General features: G+C 35.3%; 3 protein-coding genes across 6 annotated transcripts; 1 reads left to right on the top strand and 2 right to left on the bottom strand.

The window, feature by feature from the left end:
• The first annotated feature begins 236 nt into the window (after window positions 1-236).
• Window positions 237-4,653, top strand: LOC122020879 (bifunctional bis(5'-adenosyl)-triphosphatase/adenylylsulfatase FHIT-like). Of its 2 annotated transcripts, none has more exons than XR_006122359.1 (4): window positions 237-988; window positions 2,290-2,644; window positions 4,101-4,199; window positions 4,339-4,653. XR_006122359.1 is itself a non-coding variant. In XM_042578917.1 (4 exons), the coding sequence occupies exons 1-4, from the start codon at window positions 676-678 to the stop codon at window positions 4,453-4,455; spliced, it is 678 nt and encodes a 225-aa protein (XP_042434851.1). In that variant the 5' UTR covers window positions 245-675; the 3' UTR covers window positions 4,456-4,653. The 2 variants fall into 2 exon arrangements, 1 of the variants encoding a protein (XP_042434851.1); XM_042578917.1 differs by having other exon boundaries at window positions 245-990; window positions 2,498-2,644.
• Window positions 4,654-7,100: 2,447 nt separating this feature from the next.
• LOC122021855 (60S ribosomal protein L15-like) lies at window positions 7,101-9,472 on the bottom strand. The gene is made up of 4 exons (XM_042580021.1): window positions 9,387-9,472; window positions 9,104-9,270; window positions 7,605-7,802; window positions 7,101-7,501 (listed from the first exon to the last, which is right to left on the bottom strand). Exons 1-4 carry the CDS (start codon window positions 9,388-9,390, stop codon window positions 7,268-7,270), a joined length of 603 nt encoding a protein of 200 aa, XP_042435955.1. The 5' UTR covers window positions 9,391-9,472; the 3' UTR covers window positions 7,101-7,267.
• Window positions 9,473-10,368: 896 nt separating this feature from the next.
• Window positions 10,369-21,278, bottom strand: LOC122018664 (protein ETHYLENE-INSENSITIVE 2-like). Of its 3 annotated transcripts, none has more exons than XM_042576057.1 (8): window positions 21,125-21,278; window positions 19,589-20,456; window positions 19,088-19,174; window positions 18,861-18,968; window positions 18,557-18,769; window positions 16,445-16,627; window positions 12,349-14,883; window positions 10,369-10,934 (listed from the first exon to the last, which is right to left on the bottom strand). In XM_042576057.1, exons 2-8 carry the CDS (start codon window positions 19,814-19,816, stop codon window positions 10,632-10,634), a joined length of 3,657 nt encoding a protein of 1,218 aa, XP_042431991.1. In that variant the 5' UTR covers window positions 19,817-20,456; window positions 21,125-21,278; the 3' UTR covers window positions 10,369-10,631. The 3 variants fall into 3 exon arrangements, with proteins under 3 accessions (XP_042431991.1, XP_042431992.1, XP_042431993.1); XM_042576058.1 differs by having other exon boundaries at window positions 19,589-19,864; window positions 21,125-21,274; XM_042576059.1 differs by lacking the exon at window positions 18,557-18,769.
• Window positions 21,279-21,706: the final 428 nt, after the last annotated feature.

The raw sequence follows: 21,706 nt of genomic DNA, 5'->3' as shown, positions 1-21,706 counted from the left end.
GAATAAAATTCAGTTAAATATAACTAACGATTATGGTAAGAAATAAAAAATTCAATGATATAAAAGGATTTTTATAATCATCCTTATTTAGTGGAATAAATAATTAATTGTTATTGCGGTTGGTATAATTATTAAAAAATTAAATGGATAAAGTTGAGAATTAATCGGAAAATTAAAATCTACATTTTGAATATATAAGTTTTAACGCAGAGCTCGAGCCGTAGACGGACCAGATGGTCGAGCCTCCTTGTTCTCTCACTTTCTTCTGTGTGAAATCACTAAAATACCCTTCATCGAAGTCCCCTTCAGCCCTTCTCCCTTGGCACCTCACCTGGTCGATAGTCATGCAGGCGCCGGACTTCGACGGCCGCACCGTCTCTGACGACGTGATCTCGGCGTCGTCGTACTCGAGCACTGACGTCGCCACGAACGCCGCATCTGATTGGGTGCTGAAGAGGCTGGAGTGCTTCAGCCTGTTGCTGGAGTTGATGGCTCTACTGAGGCGGAGCAAGACGTAATCGAGTGGAATTAGCTCCGAGGGGAAGATTTTGACGGCGCCGTCGAAGTGGAGGCGAGCGAGGGGTTGTTGGGAAGAGGAAGGCTATTTTGGTATATTCAAAGAGGGAGGGATCGTACTTGGGAATTACTCGAGGTAGGGTTTGCTCTAAAAAACTCATGAAAGGATTGTTGCTGCTTGATATGCGATTTGGACTCGGAGGCCGACGACAGTTGTCCGGCGTTATCTCGCCGCCCGTCCTCTTTGGCTCGCATACACTCTCCCTCACTCCGGCTGCTTCATTTCTCCTCCCTCCGTTTCGGATTCGTTCATTCTGCGCGCGGCCTCCCTCTCGATCTTGTCCCAAGCCTCAGTCCCAGATGACGGAGGCCGAGACATACACCTTCGGCCCGTACAAGATTCATCAGACCGAGGTCTTCCGCTCCACTCCGTACTCTTACGCGATGGTCAACCTGCGTCCTGTTGTGCCGGGTACGCTTTCCCTCGACTATAATTCTCTCTGCGTCTCTCTTGAATTCGGTAGCTTTCGAACTTTGGATTGTTCCTACTCACGAAAGGCTTCATATTTCCTTCACTAAATCAATGTAGAGTCTCTGATGCTTCTGTTCAATTTTTAATGCTATGATTCTGTTTATGGTGTTGAAAGTAGATGCCTTTTTGTCATTTCGGTTAGAGTTGGTAGGATGTAGTTCGATCCATCTTATCAGGCACATGTTTGTAAAATCTGATTTTGTTTGTATTTTCTCCAACATAAAAAATTCTCCTTCTTAACCTAAGCATGCCCAAATTGTTCCTGTGGTCGAGTTTTGTTAGTTACTAAATACTTGTGAACCGTTTCTTGTGTAATTATACAATGTCATCAATAAACATATAAAAGTATTCCATCTGCATGGACTAATCTGAGTATCTTGCCTTTACCCTGTTCTATCTCTTTGTACCATTTTGATCATGATCATGATCATGGAATGCTTGAAAAATTAAGACCATTGTATATTAAGTATTTTCTAATTCTCTTCCAGCATTTCATTACATTCATTTTTTCCCCCAAAAGAATGCATGTAAAGAATGCCTCTTTGATTAAACTTCCATTCACTCAGCATAATGAGCACATGAATGTTTTCAAGTGCTTGCACATTTAGACCCCCAGGTGATCTCTTACTGTCAGGATGCAATTAAATGGAGTAATGCAAAATTTCTATTTTCTAGCAAGCTATCTAATTTGAGAACCATGATTTTATCTCAGTAGTGCTTCCACCCTCTAACTCTGATTGGTATAGCGGTAATAGTTCATTGTTCTTGAGGAAGGTATGGGAACTGCTACTTGTATTGTCTCCTATCTTCTTACTTAAGCATATGATATTGCAATCAAACATCTAATTTGATTATCAATTAGCTATTCATCATAAATAAAGGTCAATCATGAGTTTAAATATATTTTAGAATGTATTCAAGTATCCTGATTTCAGTTTACCTAGGGTTTCCAACTTAATAGTTTGTTTTTTTAATGTTATTGTGCATATGGTGCAGTGAATTTGTGGGCAAAACATATGAAAGTTTGTGGTTTTACCTTCTATATCTCAAGTGCTTGATAACATTTAGTTAGATATCTGGACAAAACACTAACCAGTCATTTATTCTCTTGCAAGATAATCTTGTGTGTGGAATATGATTTTATATTTGTGAATGGTTTCTTTCTAACTGTTTATTTATCAAAAATTATGTTGTTATATATCTCCCCCATTCTATTCACTAGCTTCTTTTATTTTTTGCAGGTCATATCCTTGCCAAATTAACCTTTTTGAAATAGTTGGAAATTGATGATGTATGAATGCATATCAAAGTTTTCTTTCTTGTGCTTTGCAGCTATGTTAAGTGTGCAATCACCATTTCTGATAGCATTTTAGTCCATTATATGTGTCAACAAAATATCTCAATTCAAACATTTTTTTTTTTTTGCACTCTATTCCTTGACATTCTCTACATGTACTAATATGCCCAAAGCGTGAAGTAAAGCGCTTTGTTGATCTCACTGCTGATGAGGTTTGCGATTTATGGCTTACTGCCAAGGAAGTTGGTGGCCATCTTGAGGATTACCATAAAGCATCCTCATTGACGTTCACAATCCAGGTGAGGATGTTAACATTTATTTTGATCTCTGTTTTATGTTTAACTTGACCACACTATTTTGCTTGAGGTCTAGAAGCTTTTCTCAAGCATATCTGCTGTGTTAATGAGACTTAGGTTCTTTCCCATAGTTGATTGGATAATTGCTATCTGTCCTACAAATGCTGATTTATCTCTGGAGTCTGGGGGAAATTTTCTTTTCTTCAAAGCTCTTATTCTTCTTTAGTTCTTTAGAATTAAATCCTACAACTTCAGTTTCTTTTCTTTGGTTTTTTTTTTGTTGCAATATTACTGAAGCATGCCCATGCAAGAATTTTAGCATTCTCGAAAAGAAAAAAATATTCAACTATATAATTCACATTTTTTGCAATTCCAGAGTAAGGATCGGAGTTATGGTTGAGCAAAACTTAGCTATTTAGTCTATGTTAGGAAGTAGCAGATGCCAGAAATTGATTATGTCATCCCTTATGGAATGCTCCTAAATTTGACAGATGATTACTATTTATTTTTCCCTTTCTGACTGACTTGATGATTACGAAGGTGTTGCACTAATGAAAACACCATACTTATAAATAACAATTTATTGTTCATCATCTAACGGGAAGCAATTTAAGTACATTAGTGTAAGCCTTAAGATGCACTTGGATGTGGGGATTCTAAATCTTATTGATTACAAAAGGGGTCTTGAAGTTACAATTTTACCAAATTTCATGGTTTCAAGTTTCTTGCTTGAATTGGCGATGAACTTTCTTATTAAGGAAATTTTGATTCAAGTTAGGTGGATTTTTTTTTACAGGATAGCCTTTCCAAATCAAAGATAAATACTTGTTCAGACACATATTTGTTGAACTGGATAAATTCATGAGACGCTATTTAGTTCATATAATTTAAGTTCTTTGCTATTGGATTATATTATTATTTTATAAAAAGTTATTGACCTCTTTTCGGTGTGATAATTTTATCTTGGCTAACCTACCAAGAAATACATTAGGCGAAACTATTTGCCAGCCAGGAGCTTCCCCATTGATTTATTTTGTGATAATTTCCAGATCATTCCACATTCTAGTTTCATATTTATAAGGTTGATCCCAAGTCGTTTCTACCCTAGTGAGGTCATGGCCTCTTTTCTGAATCATTTAATGAACCAGTGACAAGGCCTTGAGGTCACCTTGATCTTCTGGTTTATAGGACTAGGAGCTGCTAATTTGTCTCTTTCGTCTCTGCCGTTGTGTATGAAACCTCAGAGCGAACTGTTGTTTGGTCCTGAATTATTCTGTCATCTTGCTAAATGCAATTTTTTTTCACTAAGTTACATATTTAAAAAAGGGTAATGTTTTTTTGAAACATACTGTAGATTTGATGTATCTCGTATTCAAATAGCCCTTATATTGATGTTTATTTGTATTGCAACTTTTGTATTGTATTACTAAATCGAGGAGTATATCCTATAATGTCCCAGGATGGACCTCAGGCTGGGCAGACAGTTTCTCATGTGCATATTCACGTTCTTCCCAGGAGAAGTGGAGATTTCACAAAAAATGATGATATCTATGATGAGGTTAGTAGTATTCATGCCTATCCTTCGCCTTGTACAATCACTAAACTTATCTCGGTTAGAACAAGTAATGATGTTCTTATGCGATACATTGCCATGCCACTCAGTCTCATATGATTTCCTCCAATTATTTCGTTGATAGATTGATTCGAAAGAAAAGGAAATGAAGGAGAAACTTGATCTAGACAAGGAAAGGAAGGACAGAACACCAGACGAAATGGCCCAGGAAGCAGAAGCATATCGGCGCCTTTTCTCATAAATACTAACAGCAGATGACGAAAAAGGTCCGGTTATTTTCCCGTTTACTTTTACTGGAACTTAGAATAAATGTTATGGAATCCATTCCTGCAAACTACATGCGAAATGGGGCTTAAAATCTTGTTCATTTTACTCCATGGATTTAAGTTTAGATATGTGTAAAACAGCATCTGACTTTTATATAGTAGCGTTGCACTCATGAATATATATCTTAAATGTGGTTTAAAACTCGAAAAATCTTATGAAGGAAACACCCGCAAAACATAGTGTTTTGGAATTGCTATCAATCACCAACATATTGCTACTGCTTCAAGTATTTTTTATGTGTAGTTTAGTAAGTTTCTTGCTATAATTTTGGCCTCATACTACTAGAAAGTCATCTTCTATATCCCTCCTCGTAAATTGCAATTTATTGATTACATGCTTAACCTTGGATTTAGATTTTTTTTTTTTATCAGCTAGTAGTAGGAGTGAACAAAATCTTGATTGAATCAAAATAATTGGCTAAATTAGGAAGTTCAGTTTGATTAATTTGGAAATTCTAGTATTCTTATTTTTAAAAAATCTTGATATTTTCATTTTGTCCGGTTTGATATTGATTTCAAAAATTTCAAATTCTAGAAGTCGATTGTGATACTTGCATCGGATAACTATTGTGCAATTCGATTGATAAATCGACTATCCAATATCATTGGACTATAATGTCATTAGTTGATTGATATAAGAAAAGTTTGTTCAATTCGTGAATTAATCATTTAATAGTAAAATGCAATTTTATTTAAAAGAAATTTAATTTGTTTGAATTTGGTTTGTTTAGTTTAGTCTGTTCAATTTTTAACTGAATGTTCACCCTTACCTAATTGATGTTAACTAGAATGATAAATATTGTCCCCATAGATGTAGCCGAGTTGATACTTGATAGTAGATTTGCTTCACATAAAATGAAGTGATAATGTTTATTTCGAATCAACATCACTAATGGAGATTAAATAAATTTCTGATTTTACCCTTTTTAATTAATATATTAAAAAAAATATTTAAAAAATAATTTCTCTTAAAATTATCCCTAAAGGAATTTTAGCAATTTTTTTCATTTTAATTTGTTTATGTATTCCACAAGGAGCTACTATAAAAAGAAATGTACAAGTATCAAGGAAAACGTTTTGACATTTATTACCTAGTGACTACAAGTAGCAACTGAAAACATAAGACTATTTACTTTTTTTTTTCTCCTTTTATCTTGGCCTAATTCTTCTTCTTCACACATATTTTTAGTTGGGTATTCCATATAAAACCAATCAGAGTTGCATTTCTCCTATACATATCATACACATTTGAATCTAAATTAATTATAAGTCAGAAAGCAATAATGAAGCTACAAAATCATCACATTGTAACAAATGCAATAAACCAAGTAGCTCTGCACAATAGAAAATCTCTGCAAACAGATCTGCAAGCATTGTAAATTAGAAAGCAACAAACAGCTCTGCAAACATTGTAATTCCTTCCTTTTCAAAGGTACAAGAAATCATATATTGAAATTGACCAAAATACTATATGACAGTGGCGTAGTAGGATTTCAAACTAGGAGGAGTAATTTTTAAAAATTTCAAACACTAGTATATGTCATGTCGATTCTCACAATATAAAATCTAAAATGTGAGTTTTAGGATGAAAACGAACTTAAATTTGAAAATTTTAATTTTAATCTTAAGTTCTAGTTGAAATTTTAATTTTAATCTTAGGTTCTAGTTGAAGTAATGATTTATCGATTCTCAAAATTTATTCATGACTCAAAGTTAAAAAATTATTTGTGATATCACTTTCTCATAATAATTAACATTTCTATATTGTGATAACATATTACACGACAGAGGCTACAGTGTGCGTAGGGAGAAAAAAAATTGAAAGAGATTTTTTTTCTAAAATATCATAATTTATTTTAAATCGATTGAGCTTGTTTAAATCTTAAATTTTATTCGGTCATAACTTAATCAAATTAATTATAAATCAATCCCAATTTGAACTAACGTAATTATTATTTTTGTGTTTATCCATTGGATTTAGTTCTAACTGGATTCAATTTTAATTTAATATCTTCACTTCATGTTCTATATTTAATTTATCTATTTATATTATATATTTATTTTTAAAATTTAATATTTAACGTTGTAAGTCGTGATATTTATTCATAAAAGTGAGACTGATTAATAGATAGCTTAGGTAAGAGATTTTTAAATATATAATTAATTTTACTTTTCTAGCAACGAAAATGATGGTGAATAGATGTATTAAAATAGAGGCGAAGGCTTTTTCAAATATATATTATTAATTTTTAAAAAAATTCCAGAGGGAGCAGTCGCATCCCTGATATGACATTTACATCTCCATACACTTTTCCATTTTCGTGGCCGACTAGAGAACTCTTTTAATGCATGCATAAATGTTAATTGAAAATTAGAAAGCAATAAAAATAAAAACAAATGCAAACTATCGCAAAAAACCAAATAGCAACAATATACACAGCTAATTTGAAGGGGGCTGAAATATGGAAAAAAATAAAGATAAAAACTCATAACTATCTTTTATTTTAACTCAAATCCATATAAAAACTCATTTATCAACTAACTGATAGGAAAATAATACTTAATCAAAATATATGAGAATTAAAATTATCAAAAGATTCATAGAGGTACAAAGTTGAGTAAAATCATATAATTTATAGGACCAAACAAGCACATAGAATAGGTAACTAAAATTTTAGAGTTGAAATCACATCAAATTCTAAACAAAAGTAAACCATGAAAGCAAGCTTAACGATACCGACGGAGTGACAACGTTTGGTTCCTCTTCCAAGTTGCTCTGCGTGATGGCTTGGCCTTGTGATGGCGATGCCCTTTGCCACGAAGACCACGATGCTTCTTACCAGCTGAGGTGAGCCTATCAAAGCGTGTTGGTAACCCTGCAGAGTTAATCCTTGGGTCATTGCGGATAACTGTGTGAGCTGCATCAACAAGGATGACCTCGAAGTATTTGTAGGTCGAATCCTGCATAACATGAGAACACAAGTAGGTTCATTGGCAAATCCAGAACATCAGGAATACCCTGATGTATACCGTTCAATAGCATGAAAAGGAAAACTAATCTCACCTCATTAACCCAATAAGAGTTTAGTACCCTGAGGCCTCCCAACTTTCGCCCAGCTCTCTCCTCTGCGACCGACCGCTTGTTTCTTTGGAACTTTAGCTGAGTGATACCTTGATTCTTGGGTTTTCCATAGACGATACCCTTTGGAACTGGCCTCTTCCTCCCACCACGTCTAACCCGAACTCGATAAATGACATAACCCTGGGCACACAAAATTGAAATATTACTTAATGGAGATTGGAGGGCTAAAGTCCTATAGCCAATCCACTAATAGTTAGGCATGTGGTCAAATCACCTCACAGTACATATGTAATAACAAAGTATATTATTTGATCACAAGAAATTTACAATCACAAGCAAACAAATAATAAGTAAAGACATAACACAACATATTTCACACACAAGTGATGAAAAAGAGGAAAGATGACAGGAATTCATCAGTGCCTCAGACCTGCGATTTCAGCTGTGAGAAGAGCATCAAATGGGAGAGGCAGCTAAGGGTGCAAGAGAAGCAGAGATGCCAGGAGTGACTGATTAGATTGTGTTTCAAATTTTTTATCAATCAAAATTGAAATTGCTAATGCTATGCAAGGGCATAAATAATCTTTATTCAGCAGGGACAATTGGTCCTGCTGAATTAATCCCAACCAACTTAATCTTAACAATAACTCAATTGCTGCAACTTATGTAAAACATTATATAAAGATTAGCATAGAAGAATTACTAAGAACTTGTTTCATATGGTTAGGATCTTGTAAGAATTTCATTAATGCTTAATATCCCTATAAAATTCCCTTGAGCTCTGGTATCAATTCTTTTTTAATGCTTAATCTCCCTCTTAGTTTCAGACACTTTGAAGATTTCCTCCACTAATGCTCATTCCACCACACACATAAATCTAGAGAGACATGATCGACATCAGTCCAGGAACCAACAAGTTATACCACTGGTGCAAATTAAATGATCATCTTGTTCTTCTTCTCCAACTTACTGACTTGGATATATGAGTTTATACATACAACTCAAATAAATGCATCAATAAGGAAAATCCAACTAAAATGTTCCTTAAAATAGAATTTTTAAATCATCAATAAACAACTTTAAAACAACAACAACATCACACAAGTAAATTCTCATTTTGTTCCTCTCCAACTTCACTGACGTTGGTATATGAGTTTATTCATACAACTCAAATAGTTGTAACAATAAGTAACATCCAATTAAACTGCTTCCTAAAGAAACATTCTTTAAACCATCAATCATTTAAGAACAAAAATTGCCCTTGTTGCTACCATACTGCTGATAAAGGAACAGAGTTACAATTCAAGTATCAGCAACATATTAGCAGAGAGAATCCGAAGGACTTCTTGAAACAAGTACAGAATGCAATTTAGTCGAAAGCAGCCAAAGATCTAGCATGCAAAATTCGCAAATAACAACGCGGATTGAATCACAGGAGAGATTCAAAAACAAAAAAAATGGAATTTGGTATTTGATCGTACCTGCTTTGCCTTGTAACCGAGACGTCGAGCCTTGTCAGGGCGCGTGGGCCTGGTGACGCGCACGATGGACGGGAGCTGACGGTACTCCCAACACCGCACTCTCTGCAGGAACCGCATCACATCCGACTGCTTCTTCCTCCATAGCTCCGACACGTACTTGTACGCCCCTGGAAGCACAGATCCAAGATAAAAAAAAGCACGGAAAAAATCAATCAAACACTGAAAGTCTCCAAATTGATGACGAGGAGTCAGCGATGAGAATCATCCTGGGGAGGCGACTCACCCATGGCCTTCGGCTAGGGTTTGCAGTGGGCGGGGACTGAGAGCGAGAAGGGTTAAAAGCGAACAACGAGTCCTTTTGGCCGTCAGATTAAGGACAATCACGAGCGTCCATTTGACAATAATCATTTTGCAATATAGCCCCTAATTAAGCCAGCGGTAAAAAATCTACTGGAATTTCTTTATAAAGGATATCTTTTTATTTACACATTAATTTTAAAATAAATACACATAAATTTCAAAATACAATAATTTAATAACACCTTAAAAATTATAAAGTGTCTTTTTTTAATATATATATATATATATATATATATATATATATATATATATATATATATTATATGTGTGTTAAAATAAATTCTATTTTAATAAATAATATATATAGAATATTTTTATATAACTTTTTAAAAGAATTAATTAAAACTATTTAAACTTAATCAAAATTATTTTAACATAATCAAAATAAGATAAATTAAAATAATTTTAATTAAATTGAAAAAGAATATATTTTGATATAAAATATTCTATGTATAATATTTTAATCAACTTGTATTGATTTATTTTAATATAATAACTGCCTACAACAATATAGAATAAGCATATTTTTTTGAAATAAAAAAAAATATGTTGAGATGAATTAAATTGATAAGAATAAATATTACACGTGATCTGATCTTAGTCATGAAAAAAAATATGCTTTCTAATATATAAAAAATTATCTATTCATAATTTATCAATTCTAAGATATGAAATTAAAAAAAAACTATAAGAATCCATATTTTTTTTATATAAAAAATAATAATAAAAAATTTAATAATAAATCTTAAATTTATTGAATATAGAAACAAAATATTAACATAATTTAATTTTTAAACTTTATCAAAATTAATTATTAAAGGATCTATATTCTTAATTAAATAGAATAAGATACGTAATCATACCTTGCAAAGAACACTCCCTTCCAAATTTCATCAAATACACAATAACTGTAAAATTAGATCGAGTAAGAAACTCACAATTTATTACATTTTACAAGAGAAGAGATCCAACAAAATGGATTTTGTCTCTGAAAAAAATTACAAAAAAAAAAAAAACTTCAAAAACAAAACAAAACCATTCAGACAATAATTTTACACCTCTGTTGTATTTCGATATAATTTGCACTCTTATACAACACACATGGAATGGAAACCCAGAAGGCAAACACAACTCTTTCAACCATGCCGAACTCATGTTCCCTTGAAAACTAGTTTGATAGCCGGCGTTTGTATCGCTTCAAAACGGACGCTAAATTCTCTTTTCCTTTAGGAAATGCAATGTCTCCGGCAGCGGTACCTGTTCTGCCCTTGCGGCTAGCAACCGCAATTTCAACATCCTTAATGCTCTCAAGGATCATACATGAAGTCGTGAAGGATCCTTGGACTGGCATTTCAGCTTTGTCCAGGAAACTTTGCATCAAACAGTTGTTAGTATCATTTGGTTGGCCTTCAAAACACAAGCATGCAGCCAGCGGAAACCGGGGCTTAAGGAATGCAAGCTCAAGAATTCCCTGTATCGAGATGGAAAGGTAATCAATGTGCAGTGAATGACCAAAGATTAAAGGAAATATGCATGACGTAGCACAGGGGAAACAAATACATAATCCTGATCCAGAGAAAAAGAAATTACAAATTATATTAACTCAAAAACTTATTATATGAGATCCTAACACCCTTGTATAATTTGATATCATAACCTCTTCTTTATAAAATAACTGATTTTTTTAAATAAAATCATAATTTTTCTAATAAAACCTAATAGACTTTTCTAAAAACATTAAAAAACTTTTTAAATTTTTTAAATAAATTATAAAAATGAATGGTTTAGACAACTTTGAATAAATCTAAATAGAATCAAATTCTGGACTGCGTTAATGCATTTCTATCACCAACAATATACCAACTCCTTTGTTCTTGACTGTTACTGCTTACTGGAAGATATTTGAAAATAAGGTTAGATGAGATGATTAAGGGAAAAAGGAGCAACAAGGGGTGTGACAGGCATAGAGCATTGAAAGATAAAATATCTGAAAACAGATCTAGGGGTAAGGGCGTGCTAAAGGTAGAACAAAAAAAAAAAATGGAGCCATTTCTAAAAGCACAAAAATCCTATATAAAAGAGTCAGAATTCACCCAAGAGATGCTCCTGAAGGACACAGGTTTTTGCTCAAGTAGATATGAACTTTGTATGCTTGACAGCATGCACAAACTAGTTATATATCTTTACAAAATAATGAGCCATCTCATGAGGTTTTAGTTCAGAATTTTAGAAGATTAGGTTGCTCGATGCAGTTCGTGCTAAAAAAAAAATTGATGGGTTTGACCAGTAGTTACTCTGTCTTCACATGAAACAAGTCCAGGTGCCAAGGCAAAGAACAATATTTTGGATATTGCATAACAAAGATTAACGAAAGTGGGCTTCTTCATGGGGCCCGTTAGGGATGAGGCATTCGGTGTGGCATATGGGCTTTAAAGACCCCATGAAGGTTGCTGATCAGTTAGTCTATTAGGGGTCACTCTTTGAGTTCTGCCACACTCATTACCCATCATGAACCCGCTCCATAACCCTAATAGACTTTATGATTGGCGCCCACTTAATTTTTGTTATGCATATCCAAAATACATTGTTCTTTTGCCTTACACATCAATGTCGATTTCTTCAACTCAAAAGCAGGACTTGCCACTATGTATTAATTACCAGGATATCACCCACTGAATTCTCCAAGAATCAGGCAGCAAACTTAATGGTGGCGTCATTTGACTTGATAAGTATTATTAGTTTAACTCTTTGTTTTAGTGGGAAAAAAACATCAATAGCTCTTCACAGTTGTCAGTGAACAATCAACACTATCCTATTGTCATGATTCTGGTTTAGCTCAATCATAATGCAGAGATTTCTTAACTAATGTTGAGAGAGAAATTTACCTGAAGCCGGTTGAGAACATATGTATATTTTCCCCATAGCTCTGGCCGACTCTCAACTAGTGACAAATCCAAGATGCGTCGAACACACCAAACTCCAAAACTCACAACAAGTGATGCCCGCCAAATACAATCATCTCCGCACTTAGAAATGTTTAAAGGAAAAGAAGAATTTGTCTCCTCGTCCCGCTGGACCGAAGTGAACTTATTAGTGGAGGAATAGTACTGAAGTTCACTTGAATATACTCCATGAAAATCATCAATGCCATGTCCCCACACACTTTTCTCATTGAGAGCAACTTGATTAATGAGTTCCTCATCAGAACCACCGTTTGATCTGAAGAGCCAATCTGATCCTTCCAAGTTCAGAAGCCTCTGGATACAAAATCTAAGAGAGTGAAGTAACTTGGATTCTGATTCTGAATAAGAGAAAATTTCTCTAGGGGCAAGTCTTGGTTTGTCAGAGATTATTCTTTTTCTTGTCTGGTCTCTTTCCATCACTCCAGACAGTTCAAATGGTTGTATAGACCAAAGTGATTTGGCATCCTGGTTCATGCTTGACTGAAGCGAGAAGACATTGTCATGGAGTTTGGTCGGGGAAATTTGATCAAATGCTAATGGGATTCCAGTCCCAGATAAAATGTTATTGTATTGTGAATTTTCCAAGGTCATCTGACCCAAAGATGATCTGGGGCCTATAGGCTTCTTCATTTCGCTTAACAAGGAATTCCTGCAAGCAGAAATAACAGCAGAAATATCTGGAGAACTATGGTATTTCTTTGCATAAGCAGAAGACCCAACACTACCGCTAGGTGGTTCGATCAAGGAGTGGTCATAATAAGATGATTCAAGCATTCCTCTGTTGACTCTCGGTGCTATTGGACTCTGCAAAACAGAGGATCCAACAAAGCCTAGTCCACTCTGTCTATGAGCATATAAGACGGAATCTCTAAGGCTTGGAACAAGTGGTGAAATAGATTTAATAGTAGTTTGAGGTTGAGAAGTATACGAGGATAAATAATTTCTCCCTGCCCCATTTCCTTTCCAATGAGATGCCATCTGGTACCCATGTATTGTTGCAGGCTGGAAATCCCTATCCTCAGAAAACTGTGGCATGTGTAAACTAGAGTAAGGTCTTTGTATAGGTTCACATAGACTTCCAGAGGATCTTTGCAAAAGAGTATTTTCCAGCAGCACGTCATGGGACGAAGGCGTAATTCCCATAAAATTCAAACTGGACAAACTCCTTCCATTGGGAGAGTTATAACCCATTGAATATGCCACTTTGGTATCAATTCCCAATAAAACGTCATACTTCTTCAGCATTGCTTCTTGTGTTAGGTTCCCATGAAAATCAAAAAGACAACCCCAGAACTCATCCAAGATCACTGCCAATTGACGCCGAGATCCACGGCCCAATCCAGACAATCTTGATAAGCTCCTGTAGTCATTATCAAGACTTTTTCCTTCAGCACTTTGAGCAGATGAGTTCACAGAATACCCTCCAGAAATAGGCTTTGAAAAGGATTCTTCAAGTTCCAAAGTCCCTTCACTGCTTTTATCTGTGTAATCAGTTTCTATAGAAACATCCCTTAGGATTTGCCCTTTATCGAACTTATCTAAGACACCAGGATCAGACAAATTATCACTAGATGTCTCATGCGCAATTTCCAAATCAGTATCAGGAAAGGATTTAGCTTTCACTGCATGATCCACTAAAGAGGAATAATGAGCAGTATCTTTGAGAACAGGCACAGATTGAAGAAATTGATCTTCAGTATGTACAGGTGTGTCCAGCGGATGAAGATGGACCTCTACAACTAATTTATCCTGCTGATTCCCCACAGAATTTCCCAAAGCAGGTTCCAGTACAGCAAATTGATTTTCTTCAGATGATATTTTGCGGTGATCAATATCTTCTGTCGCCTGAGTTAATTCATGCCGATATTTTTGAACATTGGAGGTCCATAATTTCGTTTCTGGTCCACCACTTTCAGAATTCAGTGGTGTAATTGCCAGATGAAATGTAGAAACAATTGAAATACAAGAAAGAAGCAAAATCACAACATTAAAAACTTCCCTAGTGATTCCCGTAGCTCCTCCAATGTTGTTAACCCAGCTAGTATTCCCCAATAACATGTCTTTTATGAAGATGATATTGGAAGCAAAAATCCCAAAAAAGGCAAACAAAGCCAATATTTTCATATGTAATGAAAGTTTAAAGGATCCCATCAGCGAACTGGATGATGCAACTCTAAAAAGAGAAACCACAGAAGATGGAAGAAGCATAGCTTGTACAATTTGGCAAAAAATAAACAACTGATATATCCCCGCAGGACCAGCACATTTTGCACAGCAGAGAGCTACAACAATTGAAGGAGATCTAACTAAGAGATGATGAACCCATGAAGAGATCTTTGCACCAAAAAGATAATGTAAGATTAGTCGCCCTCCAACATTGTAAGTTAGAGAAGTAATTTGACTAGAGAAGAGAAGGACCAGAAAAATTGCTACAGGTGCAATAGGAGTCCTAAAAACCTGCAGAAGAAAACCAGAAATGCAGAAGTTATCAGTATGCAAGTCAATGAGGAATGAAGTGTTACTGGCCCCACACATTATTCTCAGGATAGCAGTATAAATAATTTGTACTGATATAGTGATATGTTGGAAAAATAAAAGATGCTGCAAGCAGGGTAACAGATATACCAAACATTTTACACGAACATGTCATAGCACAACTTGGAAAGCTTTCTTTTTTAACTTTTTAATCAATAAATGGTGAACCAATATTTTGTAAACACTAAACCAATGTTTTTGCAGAAGTACACAAGGAGATCAGTACAAATAGATGCAAGTACTATCTGGAATACTGCATCAATCTAGTTGTGATTCTCCAATAGGACAATCCTAATGTGAAGAAGAAATGACTAAGTGTGCAAATGACCAAGCAGAAATAAGAATGTCAACTTCCATTTTTGAAAATTGATGCAAGTACTATCTGGATTACAGCATCAATCTAGTTGTGATTCTCCAATAGAACAATCCTACTGTGAAAAAGAAATGACTGTAATGACCATGCAGAAATAAGAATGGTGATCTTCCATTTTTGAAAGATAGGTCAGACAGGGGGTTACTTTTGTGGTGATGATAAAAGATATTTGAAAAGAACAATAACGTTGGAATTTCCAATGAGGAAGAATTGAACTGTTAATGAGTGTTATACAGTACTAGTTGAAAAAGGCACCTTGAACTACGTCCAAAGTTTATTTAAGCTCCACACCACCAAAAATTAAAACATAAATCCATTTCACTTCAATCATACAATGAAAGAACTCTTTTTTTACTGTTTTGCACATAGTGCATTGTAATCAGATTAAACTTTCTGCTGTGCATGCCTTAGTTCAATGTCATAGTACCAACAACCTGCCACTATCACATTGGATATTATTTTCAGTTTATGATTCCAATCGTGCAGGAATTTTCAACGTAATTCTCTAAATTTAGACAACCCTATGTTTAGCTGGCATTTATAAAAGGGCAGTTCTTGTAAAACATTAATCCTAAGGAAAGTTCACATTCAAATACCACGCAGCAGATCCAATTTTCTTAATTTGCAGCTGATATTATAAGTTATATTGTTAGCCAACTTGATGGCCTGCTTCTTGAAAAACAATAATGCTAAAGTAAGCTCTCATTCAAATACCAAGCAGCAGGTCCAATTTTCTAAATTTGCAGCTGATACTAAAAGTTCTATTGTAAATCAAGTTGATAACCAGTTTATGGTCTTTGTATATATTATTCCGGTGAGTGTAATCACCTTTTGCTACAATTGTATATATTATTCTGACTTTTTTTTAGTAGCAACTAGAACAGATGTCCAGTGACAATACTGAGAACTTCATCAAAATTCAGTCTTAATGAAAAGATGAAACAACCTATCATATACTCCTGGGAAAAATAGATTATGAAAACATTGGAATCTGGTCTTTCTAGCAATACCAGGCGACTCAAAAATCAGCTTCTTTAACAAGCATATATAAATATTACAATAAAAAAAAAGAAAAAAAAAGAAAGCTGAGAAAGAGGTGAGGTGAGTAACCTGATCCATAAGCAAAGAAACATCTTGAAAGCTGAACATGACATTTGTTCTACTAAAAACAACTGCTGCTGAACTCATCAGCGTATAATTTACCAGAAAGATGCTGGTAAAAATGAAGACGATTGCAAAAAAGTGGTCATGAAACAAGGCACCCATCGAAGCATTGAGGAATGTCTTTTTTTGCTGAACACAAGTAGATTGATATTCAACATTTGGAACATTCAAATAAATACTTCTAGTGGTTAGTGAAAGAAACTCAGGAAGAAATAATAGAAACCAGGCTCATATGGTTGCATGAAACACAGTCCTCAGAAATATGACTGCAAACAAAGACTAAAAATACTGAATCATGCCAATTATACCGAGAAACTATTTTGAAATCAATCATAGCAGCACACACTATACAGCCATATCAACTTACTACAGAAGAAACATACTATTCCACAGCAGAATGATTTTCTCTTTTTTCTTCAGACCATTACATCCTTCCTACATAAGATGGCATTCTGTATGTTGTAGATTTTGCTGTTATTACAGATATTAGACACCTATAGGGCGCTAAAGACCCATTATACAAGGTTGCATGTGCTCGATTGAACAGATGCGTGAACTTCAAAAAGTATAAGAACAACATATAAACGGTTTAAAATACAGGTTCCGAAACCAATTTCAGTCCCAGATCAGAGCAGTTTCACAAGGGTGTCAACTTGTGCTGCCCAGCACAGAACGGCATAGGTCAGCCCTTGAACAGCTGCTCATGGTCATCCTAACCAATGCAAGGACAGATGCCCTTCTCAGTCAGCCAACATGAACTCTAGCATCAACAGGAACCATGCCACCATCAGAGAAGAGCAGCACCTTGATGGCCATGCAATGGAGGGCTTGCATCATGTGTTTAAACCTACAACCAACACTGAAGTGTAGCATGAAGGTGATGGAGAAGAAGTCATGACCAACGTGTATGGTCATGAACACCCTCCACTTTCAGGGTAAGTAGTGAAGCTTGATCAAATTGAGCAAGTCGTCAATGCGAAGGAACATCTCCTGCAGCTCCTTGAGCTATCCCTGACCTCCTATGAGTTCTCCAGCAGATTGTTGATGTGTCATATGCACAAAGGATGTACACCAATGAGGCCAACTTGTGGGAAAGGAGCAGGGACCATATGGACATGGCCAACAAGAGGGCAAATCAGGATTGGCTTAGCAAACAAACTTATAATCTCTCGTTTAAGAAAAGGAAAAAAAATTGACCTTTTCACCTACAATTTACTGTTTGTCCATTACTTCTCCCCAAGTTTGAAAGGAAGCATTGGACGTGGTTTTAGGATCTGTTGGCTACCTCATTGAATCCACTCCCTCCGGAAGTTTTCCAAGTAAACTAGGGATATGTAAGTCTGTAAGCTCTAATCCACCCCTTTCCATGGATTTGAAATCCCTCCCCTCAAGTAAACAAGCCCTTAGTGTCAGCATTTGCAGTCCTTTTCATCTACTGCTTATGACAGAAGCAACATTGTATGTAGACTTTAGTCCAACTACTTCACCCAATTGGTTTCAAGTTGATTACAACCAATATTCCTTTGCTCCTATTGGATTCTTGACTATTTCTGATTGTTTATCACACTTTTCCATCTGATTTTCAATTTTCCAACAAAGATTGGATCAGTATCAAACAATCTAGCTCAGAACAGTTTTCCTTTGCACAATGGATAAGAACACTACTGGAATATTAACTGAATACAACTTTACAGACAACAACCAGTCATAAACTCAGCTAGTTGAATAGGTCTCTACTTGTAAATTATGGGATAGATGTTTGTGTTTATAACCAACTCTATCAACTTTTGCTTTCTTTAGGACACTAATCCTGGACTACTGTTCATGATAAGGTTTGGTTATTGTTGTTGTTGTAGGACACTAATCCTGGACTATTGTTCATGATAATTTTCAGATTATCTTCTTCAAGAAGGATGAGAAAATTATGCAATTTCTAACCAAAAAGAAGTTGAAGTAAGGTGATATAGCTACAATAAATATATAAAAGTTGCATACAAAGAATAGCAGGAGCAGTACACAACAATGAACAACAAATGACCGCATCATAGAAACCTTTACCTGCACAATTTCAGAGTGAATGTAGAAATTATGTGCCATTATGTTTGCACCAAGAAGAGCCACTAATAAATATGAACTCTCCCCGATCAGCTTTGGAAAAAGTACATCATTTACAATTGGAATTTCAGGTTGACTGATTAGTACCCCAAAAACATAAAATAGCAAAGACAACCCTGCTATAATTGTGTATATTGTTTCACCCAAAAATTTGCCCTGCACCTCAACCAGCATGTATATGCAGTGAGCATAACCAACTCCATTTCTGCATGAAATTGATGATGGAAGAAGGATAGGATTAAATTACCAGTAAGATGACAAGAGGCAGGAAAACAGCACCCAGTGTAGCCAAACAAACAGAAGTCGCTAGGTCAACACCAGTAAAAAGGTTGATCCCATTTGCAATTCCTAGTATCTGATCAAGCAATTTTTTTTTTTTAAAGGCTCATCCGTGGAAAAGAAATTTACTTGTATTGCAATATTTGGGATGATAAAAGATAGAAAGAGGAATCTATCAAATAGCACATTAAGTACCATAGTTAGTTCAGAAGTAATCATGGACAGTGCAACTTGAACCCCCAATATCATGCATGTCAATCTGGAATATTCCTCGCTACAAATCTTTTGCAAAATCAACAAACACAGATGTTAGCATATAACTTGATTTTGCTACAGAGGATGAAGACATTAGTCAGACAATTAAATCAAAATTGAAACCAAATTTAGCCAATTGATAACATATCAATCTGGAACTTATATGTGCACATCATATTCAAGATTACAGTGAAAGGACAGTTCTGGTTCCAAGGAATTTCAATAAGGCTTTTTGTGATATTATTATATTTACTTTGATTTAAAACTTACAAGCCATAACATTAGTTGGAAATACAACTTTCCATCATAAAATGCTGCATCACCAAAACTGATGCAGCATCATTTTCCACAAAAAACAAAGTATATCAAATAACAAACACAAACAGGTTTTGGAAAAATACTTAAAATCTACTATAACCAAATAACTACAAAATTTAGTACCTGGGCAAGATTTTTTTGAGTGACCATGCCAACACAAGTTGCGAGGTATTGGCAAAAAATGGCAGTTAAGTTGAAGAAGAGCACAAACAACATGAGATCATATCCAAATTGGATCCCACTCTCCACAGCTACCACCCACTTTCCAAGGTCAATGTATCCCACAGATATCACAAGTGCAGGCCCAATAGAAGGAAGTAGATGAGATGCTATATGCCCTGCTGTTTCCATGGCTTCAAAAACATACAAAGTAGAAGTGCTGATTTGCTATATCACCGACTGGGGAAAAAAACACTTTCACATGGATCAAATTTGGATCAACAGCAGTAACTTGACAAAGATCCACAAATTACATGCATCATCTAGTTGAAATTCAAAAAATCACCACAGATTTTTTATCGATCTAGTGGAGAAAACAATAAGCTTGGGTGAAGCCATCCACTATATTCAGAAGCGTAGAAGGCAAAAACCATGACCTTGTAAACCTAAGGATATTCTTCAAATACTTTCTTATGCAGCAATACAATTGTCTTGATGTCAGTCGTTAATATCAGCATCACCTCTAAACCAGACAGAAGCAAACAAACTTAACAAAGCTCCTGTAAGCAAATGAAAATCTAATCCCAAGGATGTCTTCACTACATGGCATGATCCCAAACAACGACCTGGACAGGTGCAAAGAAAATGGATTGAGGAAGCTGCACCTTCTTCCTTACATATGGCTTGACCATGTTGTACAAAGCAGATTATCAGAATGTGCAAATGAACATAAGTGTCTATCAAGCAAGCTTCAGGTCAGCAGCCTAAGCAACAACCTATATATATTTAGACCTAAAAGCCTATTTCAAATATCCCATTTTCTTCTAATCACCTGCAATCAGTACCAAAAAATTTGTAAAAATTTTAAATGGTAACATAAGAAACATTTTGTCTAAGACTTAGTCTAAAGCCCAAGAATTCACTAACTCAATAAAAAGAGCAATTATACCAAATATGGAAGCTTGTCCAAAAGCAAACATATCTAGTAGATGAGAACTTCTTAAATAACTAGCCAAGTGAATGCTACCAACAAATATGAAATGAGGTAAAGCGTGCACTAATATAAATCAGTCAAAACAAATCCACCTTCATATGGTACCCCAAACTCCTCCACTTATATAAAAGCATATGCACCCCAGTAAAACCTCTCATTTCAATATCTATTTTTCAGACTCAGTCTCCTAGATAAATGAATACCAACGAATAGATTCTAAGATCAAAATCGGATTTTGACGTTCAATCCTAATGATTCCGCTGAAATCGTATTAAAGAACAGATCGTTCGTACACGAAATTGGTCTTGCTCCAAATTGACTCCCAAACTCGACCAATCCCCCTGAGGAGCCAATCCAATGGGGCAAAAGAAATCCACGAAACCAGAAAAGCGCACAAATAAGAAGAAGAGTAGAAAGATCCCGAAAAAGAAGAATCACATCCCTCGAGATCGATTCCTATGGATTTCTGATTCTTGGTTAGAAGAAAGAAAAAAACAAAACTGTACCTTGAGCTCACTTAAGACGTCAGATTCCCGTCCGTAGCCACCATTATCAATCCACTCTTCCTCTGTCGCCTCAAATCGGGAGAAGCAGAGGAGAGAAGCGCGCTGAAGGAGTAGGAGAATCGTCTCTCCAGAAGCTCCTTTTTCTCTTGGTTTTTTAATTTCATACCACGCATCTTCTTCTTTTCCGGATTAGTCTTCTGTCTACCATCTGTACCTGCGTTATGATTGCTTTACATGGATGGACCCCAAGCGGGTAGCGCTGCACGTGTCACAAGTAAAGTATGCGTAGTGCTGATTAAGTGCTCAAGTGTTAGACAACTCAGCAATCGAGTCCCATCCAGCGACGTCTCTAAGAAACAACGGGGCCCACAGTGGGGCCCAGATGCCAAACCAATAAGAACTATGGGTTTGACCTTTCATCTTTTAGCATCGTAAAAGAACGCTCCCAAAAAATGTTTTTTTTTTATCTTCATTATTACAAAATAATGAGGAAATATTTTGAAAATTTATTATTTATTAATTATCCTCATTTATAACTGGTATATGACAGTTCGGATCCTCTGTCCCCATTTCTCTTTATCC

Source organism: Zingiber officinale, chromosome 9A (genome assembly GCF_018446385.1).
Source record: "Zingiber officinale cultivar Zhangliang chromosome 9A, Zo_v1.1, whole genome shotgun sequence".
Lineage (NCBI taxonomy): Eukaryota > Viridiplantae > Streptophyta > Magnoliopsida > Zingiberales > Zingiberaceae > Zingiber > Zingiber officinale.
The sequence above is the reverse complement of the archived record's forward strand: the minus strand, read 5'-3'. Positions and strand labels throughout refer to the sequence as shown.

Bases quoted from the DNA above. Each gene is read 5' to 3' on its own strand.
- LOC122021855 (XM_042580021.1), bottom strand. The intron at 7,803-9,103 runs GTACGATCAAAT...TTGTGTGCCCAG, and splicing joins TCGGTTACAAGGCAAAGCAG to GGTTATGTCATTTATCGAGT. The intron at 7,502-7,604 runs GTGAGATTAGTT...CATGTTATGCAG, and splicing joins ACTCTTATTGGGTTAATGAG to GATTCGACCTACAAATACTT.
- LOC122020879 (XM_042578917.1), top strand. From the start codon at position 676: ATGAAAGGATTGTTGCTGCTTGATATGCGATTTGGACTCGGAGGCCGA. The intron at 991-2,497 runs ACGCTTTCCCTC...TGACATTCTCTA, and splicing joins TGCGTCCTGTTGTGCCGGGT to CATGTACTAATATGCCCAAA. The intron at 4,200-4,338 runs GTTAGTAGTATT...TTTCGTTGATAG, and splicing joins ATGATGATATCTATGATGAG to ATTGATTCGAAAGAAAAGGA.
- LOC122018664 (XM_042576057.1), bottom strand. From the start codon at position 19,816: ATGGAAACAGCAGGGCATATAGCATCTCATCTACTTCCTTCTATTGGG. The intron at 18,770-18,860 runs GTAATTTAATCC...GTTGAGGTGCAG, and splicing joins TGCCTCTTGTCATCTTACTG to GGCAAATTTTTGGGTGAAAC. The intron at 16,628-18,556 runs GTAAAGGTTTCT...ACTTGTGTTCAG, and splicing joins TTCACTCTGAAATTGTGCAG to CAAAAAAAGACATTCCTCAA.